The 8,504-nt window shown below is 37.9% G+C and overlaps 1 protein-coding gene across 4 annotated transcripts in view; it reads left to right on the forward strand.

The window, feature by feature from the left end:
- LOC121896338 (kelch domain-containing protein 8B-like) overlaps window positions 1–7,050 on the forward strand; it is a 204,855-nt gene extending 197,805 nt beyond the window's left edge. For all 4 annotated transcript variants that reach the window (XM_042410157.1, XM_042410158.1, XM_042410159.1 and 1 more), the window contains one exon: window positions 5,810–7,050. In XM_042410157.1, coding sequence (XP_042266091.1) covers window positions 5,810–6,006 — 197 coding nt within the window. In that variant the 3' untranslated portion in view covers window positions 6,007–7,050. The remainder of the gene's footprint in view (window positions 1–5,809) is intronic.
- Window positions 7,051–8,504: the final 1,454 nt, after the last annotated feature.

Consider the following 8,504-nt stretch of genomic DNA (forward strand, 5'->3'; position numbering starts at 1 on the left):
AGCTCCAAAAGTAATGAGAGCTGAACACAGAGAGACTTTTAAAAACATAGCTTTCTCTCTGGTCTCAAGCACAGACACATCAGTTGAGACTCGCAACACACCGCTTGTTTGAGGAGGAGAATGGGGGTTAGCGAGCAGGACTGCAGCAGCTTAGCTCGCCACCATTATCCCCTGCTGTGAAGCTTTAGTGGAAATGCTTTTCATTACAGGTTAGCTTGGCACAGAGCAGCTAAAGCGGACCAACTCGGGCTAACGGAAAAACCCTACATTAGATGAAATGCCATGAAATTTACAAGAGATAAACTTATGACATTCCCATCAGCCTCAGCTGTACTTTGTGTTTAGTGCTAATTAGTTAATGCTTGCATACTAACACGCTAAATCTGCTAAAGTTAAAATTATTCAGTTGGTGGACTGAGGGCTGGGGACACACATGTGAAGACTATTAAAGTTATGATCAGACAGATCAGACCATGTTTGACCAAGACAGTTACAGATTATTGTGAGAACCATTGACATCATGTAGCATGAGATTTTTTGAGATGTCCAAATATGGTGAGGAAATAGGTAAAACAATGTGGTGCACACTGAATGAGAATTATTGTATTACCAATTCATCAGATCTTGGTGGAAAGCCACAATTCACATGTACCCACTCTAATTTGGTTAACTCATCTCCAGCTTTCTTTGAAAATTTATAGTTCTTGCCCTTGTATCTCCATCCAAATATGACATCCAGATTCAGTCTTGTGTCAGTGGAAATGGCTGTGTGTGATGTCTAGTCTTCTAGGTCTCAATATTATTAAGGCCTGTTCCTAGTTTTACCTTTTCACTGATGGCAGATCTCATGTATATCTTTGACTCTGAGGCTTCACTGTAACACATGACAGTAGATGAGTAGCATTATCTCAAAAGGGAAAAAAATGAGGATACCAAGCTTCAAACCCACATGGTAAATAATCTTGATGGAGCATGAAAGTAGTAATATCCCACAAGATGAAAATTTTGTCAATAATCGCAATCCAAAAATCAACAGCAATGGTCAGTTTTGATGTCAGTGCCTTGGAATTAAACAATAAGAGCTAATGTCAGGCTCAAAAAACTTCCAGGAAGAAAGCCTTTCAAAGACAAAGAAGAGACACCTGTTTCTTCGCAGCTGGTAGTCTCAATAGACCAGCAGAGATTGCAGCCACAAAACATGTCTTAAATCTATACTAACTGCATACATCTATCCATCCATTATCTATACCTGCTTACCTGGCACTGGGCGATAATTGCACACAATAGGCTTACATACCAATCTATACAATATACTGTTTTTGCAGTTAGCATACAAGAAAATGAAATATGCAATAATTGTATACTAACAGGAAATTATACAATATTTGCACCCTCAGACATCAATCAAACTGCAACTTTAGAATTATACTGCCAATTAAACATAAAGGCATACTCCAATGATTTAATATTGCACTTCCACAAAATTCGGGGACAATCAAGTGACATACTGAAAAACCTATTTATCATACTGCATAAGGCAGAGGCTGAGTTATCTGAGTTAATTATGATTTTTAATCCCTAGTATGAGTTAAGATCCAAAAATGCTATTCCAGTAGGCTATATAATGCAGACTATTCAGTACAAATTTGTAGTCTCTAAGCCTAGGCCAAGATAACCCTGATGATTTTGACTTGACATTTTCTCTGAATTTAGCAACACCAGAGCCATGAAGACAGCATGCTGTACAATTGTTTTGCATACTAAGCAGTACTCCTTCTAATGAGTAAACTGAGCCTCATATATAAAATCAGTGGAGTGCCCCTTTAACAAAGAGACAGCAATATATTTTTCCAAAAATGTATTTTTCTCCTGAGGTGTTCCTGAGCTTTTTCACCACCATCCACAGTTAAAGTTTTAATTTTTTCCAGCTGTGAGCAGCTCCTTCATTTCTTTTGTGCATTGCATTGTTGGGGAATAATATCCATCAACAGAACACTTTTCCAGTTTGAACACACTACATGCCAGAAACCCTCTAAGGAGTAGCATGTACTGTAGTCTGGATTTGGAGCATAGCTTTTGTGTTTTGAGTGAAATGCATAATGGTCATTTCTTTCTTTGATGAAAACTTTTGCTGTTAGTATCACTGTAGTTATTGCTCTCCCAGTAAGATTCTAAAAGGCATCCTGGCAATTGTAGGAAATCAGTAACAGAAGTAGAGGAAGGTACAGGTTCAGGAATAGTGGCTAAAATGAATTACAACAGTTTATCAACAGAAATAACATCTTGAAAAGACTGATCATCATATAGTGATGAGATGCAACAGTTTTAATTTGATGTGTAACCTAAATGTTTGCATGAAGCACCAGGCTCACATGGATAAAGGTTAAATCGGTGCACTGTATGTGCTGTATGGGTGTGTCTGTGTGCATGAGGATGAACAATGAGGAGGTGAGAAGAGGAAAAAGGAAAGCTATCTCTAGAGGAGGGAAAGAACAAGAGAAGAGAAGAGAAGACAAAGCAACAGAGGTTGAGAGTTGGAGGGGTGACAGAAGAAGAAGAACAGAAGAAAGGAAGACAATTTAAGAGGAAAAGCATCAAGGAGGAAAAAGTGAAGCCAAAATGAGATCAGGGGAATTGAGAGAAGGAAGGTTAGTAAAGAAGAGAGGAGAATCGTAGTGAACAGAGCAGCAGAAAGAGGGTAGAGTTAAAGAGCTATAAAGTAGAAGAAAATAGTCTCTAAGAAAGAATTAGAGACTTAGATAAGAAAATAGAAATTATGAGAGGAATAAGATGAGGATTTTTTTAAAGGACATGAAAAAATGAAAAAGTAACTTAATAAAGAATGACAAAAGGAAAAACGAGATATTAGCAAAGAAGGATGGAGGAAAAGGAGAGCACAGGAGCTGAATGGACGTGACGTCTGTGGGCTGAGAACCAAAGCAACGACAGGAAGCCTTTGAGCACCAAGAGCAGCTAGGAATACGTTTCTGTGCTCTGTGTGTGTGTTTGTGTGTGTGTGTGTGTGTGTGTGTGTGTGTGTGTGCGCAGTCATGGGTGTGGATATGTGTGTCTTCATAAAAAATGATAAAGGAGCTGAGGCCTGAGCAGGCCCAGATTGCTTTGAAAAGGACGACTCGGCACTGTCACTTTGTTCTTCCAACAAAATGATGATAATAGTCTTCATAAGACAGACAGATAGACACACACATGCGCACGCGTGCTCACACACACACACACACACACAATACACTCACCAGTCCATATCATTTGAGAACTCGCTGTGATGTGGGTCTCCATGGAAACGGCAACAACTTAGTGCTGGCTGATGCATAATGACAGTGAGCATTGCACCTGAGGTGAAAGGGAGGGAGATTGGGGGGAGGGAAAGAGAAACACAGAGCAAAGAAAGGAAAAGAAGATCACAGCAGAGCTCAGAAAGGAGAAGAATCCTTGGTGAGACTTATCATGTCGTAGATGAAATTAAAGCTAGGCTGTCTGGTTTTATAATTTTGACTGATTGTTATTTTGTTGAAAACCTCCTGGTGTCAGTCTTTTTTGGAGCAAACACTCAATCCAGTAATATACATTTATTTAACACTGTTCAACATTTGCATATAAATGAATCTGTTTTGTTTTACTTTGCATTTCTAAATCGTGAGAAAACAGCAATTTAACCAAACATCTAGGAGATTTTCACAATAAGATATAGATTATTTTGGATTTTTTTGCTTTTACCTATAAAACCTGGCTAGTTAGTATGAGCAGTGAAAGTCAGAAAAAGAGTTCCAAATAAAGAAACCTGTTTTATTGATGGTTGATGATATGGAAGACACATGAGCACTTAGCACCAAACATAGATTCTGTAGATTAGTTGTGTAAAGTTGAGATAATATTGAAACATTTTAACTGTGAAATCTTTTTTTTACTTGGCCAAATAACCTTTTATAAGTTTTTAGATCATTTATTCATTTTTTCATGCATTAATCTATTTGCTTTGTGTGTCAAATATATATAGACTATATTTTTCACATCTAAACCTGCATTAATTCATTTTGTTTGGGCCTCTTGGGGGCAACGCAACAAGCCGCAAAACACATTTTTCTATTTACACATCCAGCAGACACTGAGCAACATTAGCATTCACTTGGAGTCATGTTTCTGGCCACCTGGTGAATGTGAGTCCAATATTCACTCTCTTTTAGCTCTGTCTTGGGTCTCCACCAACTCCTGAGGGAAATATCTGGCTCTTTAGCTGCTAAATGCTAAACGCTAGAAGTTAGCGTACAGTGGGTTTCTCATATTATGTTTTGCTGAAAACAGCTCCCTCTTACATCTTGCTGAACAGAGCAGAGAGACTGAGACAAAACAATAAAGGTGCGGGATGTAAAACCAAAACAATGAGCTGAAAGAAAGTAAAACTGAGGGGAGCTGCAGGGTCGTGTGATAATTCTCTGTTGGTTAATCACTACAAGCACCGTCTTTCACATTATAGCTAGGCTAACAAGTCTCCACTTTCTGAGTGCCTTACAAAAATAACATCAATGTGTCCTCCAAAATGTTGTGAAGGATCAGACAGACCCACTTCTGGACCCCCCACAGTTTGCCAGTTTCACAGTGCAGATATTTGTGAATTTTGTGTTGTTGCCAGCAGTTTATTTTAATTCCGTCTACTAATTTTATATGCTGTGCCACAACTGTTTACATAATCTTAGTAAAACAAGTCCCTTATTTATTTTACCACATACTGTGCTATAACACAGCTTCTTTACAGTAAAAGACTGGTATTGATATTCTTAAACTATTTTAGCTTATTTATGATAGCAGGGTGAGATTCTTCATCACATTTCTGTGGGAGGTGTTATCTTGGATTTAGAGCGTGTCAACTTGTGTGTATGTTTGCTTTGTGTTTACATTTAATGAGTTCATTGCACCCTCAAAGCTCCAGTGATGCATGTGCATGTCACATCTGCCCTGGAGGTGATATGTCACTTTAAGCAAAATGTTAGAAGAAAAGTCACTAATGAGAGGTGTGATGAGCACACATTCATGCTGTAATCTGAAAGAGTCAGATTTTAATGATGTGTATATAGTATGTGTGTCTTCTATAAAGGCAAATAATTTTAATCTTATGAGCAACTCAATACCTTATTTTCAAATGTAATGATAATTGAATGCTGAAGTTTAAATACCATTGAATTTACAGTTTTGAAATATTTTACCTTGAAAACCATCCATCTTAATGTATGTAGTTTGTAGTTTGAAAGTTTCAATTGTCAATTGAAAATTTGTTAAAATTCAAACAAATTCAAACACCCAGTCTTCAAACACTATATTCAAATTGTGCAAATTCAAAAAGCTAACTTTGGATCCAAAAGTTTAAGTCAACGTCAAAAATACAATTGCTCAAATTGGCTTTGTGAGATTCCGACACAAAAATTTATGATATGAAGTTCAGGCCTCCAGAACATCTGTTACATCAAGGATGAGCAATCGAGCCTGATGGTTTAGTAAAGCAAAGTATTTCATTGATGTACATTTAATTTAATTTTAAATTGGTATTTAAATTTCAACATTCATTATTCAGCAGTGATTAAATTTCACAATCATTAGTATTTAGTTGCTGATAAGATTGAAATCTTTATGGACATTACTTGCTTCCATAGTCCATAAAAAGAAGGGAACATAACTCTATCAAGCTTTTAATTTGTCTGTTTTCAATTGTTTTCCAGACTGAATTTAAGTCCTGTCTAATGCTGCTTTAGAAACATTACTGCTGTTTGATTCTGACATCTTACCATCCATTTTGCAGGTAACGAGCCATCGCCGCTTGGTACAGTGGAGAGCTACAACCCAGTGAAACGGCGCTGGGAGTATGTGGCACCTATGCCCACTGCACGCTGCTCCTCTGCACTCATGCAGACAACCAGCATGCTCTTTGTCATTGGCGGAGTTGCCCAGGGACCCAGTAATGCTCTGGAAGCCCTCTGCTTGCAGGAAACAGTGTGACACATGCACACAGCCAAACACACACACAGGAATCAATGCAAACTGGCATTAATATTTTATTCATGTATGTGCGTGAACACAGACAAAAACACATGAATTGGTTCCACAGATGAAATCATCCACACTCACTACTTTTCTACCTTTATGTCCAACTGATGGATTCCTCTTCTATACTTAGATGTAGACAACTCTTTTCCACATTCATTAAGCATTTTTTAAAATGGGAGCTGTAGAGACAGTTTTCAGACGGAGCTGGACAAATGCAAAATTAAGGACGTCAAGCAGACTGCTGTGGAAAGGACAGAAAACTGACAGCTTTTCTATCAGAGGAAGACAAAAAACAGACACACATAGTGTCTAAAGAAACAACACGCCTTTGAACTGTTAAGCATTTTTCTGAATAAAAGCAGGGTACTTTTCTGGATATTAAAGGAACATAGGGCCATATTTGTGTCTCTACAACACTTTGTTCAGTTTCAGACAGTGACGTTCTGGGAATGTGAATGTCCCTTTTGGTTCTTCTGTTTTTGTTGTGTATGTGTGAAAGTTAGCACTGCTAGCAACTGCTACCATGGTGTCAACATCAGTGGCCCTTAACATGCGTTTACATCGCAAGCAACTGCTAGTCAGAAGTCCATCCATTTTTCTACAACCAGTGAAACGTCGGCTGATTTTGACGACAGCCACTGCGTGTCCTTTGTTTCTAGTTGCAGAAAACTTAACTGCAGTCAAACTTGTCGGCACCTCACTTTGCTACACATCTATCTAGTTCTGCTACAACATTAGCACCGAAGCAATCAATCACCAAGATCAAATGGTTCTTCATACTGTAGCCATGGATACAGTTGCTCGTGGAGTGAATGCAGAGTTACTCATCCCTGCTGCACTGAAGCATCTGAACAGATAAATAATAATTTCAACATCAGCTTCCTGACATGTTGTATTTCCCTTGAGTTTTATGATTGATAGCAGTACACTGTATTCTTTACCTCAACTTGATGTCAGGCTGATGATGGATAAAATGGAAAGAGCATCTTAAGTCGATGATACCTGGGCAACATTTTGAAGCAATTTTGTTACTCTTTAGGTTTTAGGAATTTATACAATCGGACAAAAACATACATTATGTACAGATTAGTTTTCATTTTTATTATTATTGGTTATGATTATGATTAACCCTAACCCTAGTGTAGTGTAGGCTACCATGATCACAGTTGCTGCCTATTAGCATAACCATATATGATAGACTTGTCTGTTTAAAAGAATATTCCACCTCCACTGTCTTTTGATTATGAATTAATAATCTGCTCTAGACATGAAAAGTGTTTTTGAAAAGTTTGTAGTTTTCTTCTTTATGGAGGCTGGCAGCTCTACTTAGCTTGGATTCATAGCCATTACAAAGTACTCCAATTGTGACCCAGTGTCTCTGCAAAAAATGTGTATAAACATATCAAATCACCCAGAGAAACTTTCCCAATTCTTCAGCTTAATCTGCTCCGTTGTTCATCATGTTCAGTATGTGCCAAGCAATCATTGCTTTGCCTGTAAATTGCTAAATATGCTACTTCTGGTTGATCTTCGAAGTGATAGCATGACACAAAGGTGGTGTATTTAGCTATAAGTTGGGCAAGTTAGTTGAAAATGTAATCAACTACATACTACATATTAATCTTTGAAAAAGTAATTCATTACTTTCAGTTTCATTACTCATTACATTACATTTGTTACTCATCCCAGCTCTGTCAAAGTTGCCTTTAAACAACTCAAAAACCTCCACAATTTGGAGGTATTAACTGATTTTCAACAGCCAGTTTAGCGCTAGCCCCTGGTGACTGCCCACAGCACTCCAGAAGTTCAGTCCTCTCAGTGAAGCCACTCCAACTCTGAACAAAATAAGGTGATTCTGAATATGAGTTAACCAGTTGCTAACATGAGCAAGCTAGGTAAGAACACACGACATGTGAATAAGACAACTTTGGAGGTAAGTGGAGCCACCAAGCTAACACCTCCCTGTCCACTCTGTCCATTGAATGCATGAGACCAAACTAATACAAACTGATACACTATCAGTGTAATCCTCTACACTACTTGAGACTGGAAAAATCACATTACTGTAACATGTTACTAAATAATGTGTCACTGCCTTACACTGTTAGTTGTGTTGTGAAAAAGCTAAAGTGAAACATACTGAACATACAAATCAATTGCAGTGGATTATGCTGTGGGAGTTTTCGTAGACATGTAGATATGTCTTGACACAAGTTTCTTTAATCTATTGGAATCTATTATCACTACTGTGAATTCAAGTTGACTACAGCTGCTACAAACCTTTTATAGTCCCCCTCCAAACCTACATTGGTAAATACTTGATACTCAAAAGACAGATTTTTGGTGGCAAATTTTTTGGACTGAGTTGAGGCTTCATCATCTTAATATAGCCTGATTTGAAACCACTATAGCTTTGTGTACAGGAGTTGCGGAGGAGAGGTAATGGAGGG

This window comes from Thunnus maccoyii, chromosome 4, assembly GCF_910596095.1.
Source record: "Thunnus maccoyii chromosome 4, fThuMac1.1, whole genome shotgun sequence".
NCBI lineage: Eukaryota > Metazoa > Chordata > Actinopteri > Scombriformes > Scombridae > Thunnus > Thunnus maccoyii.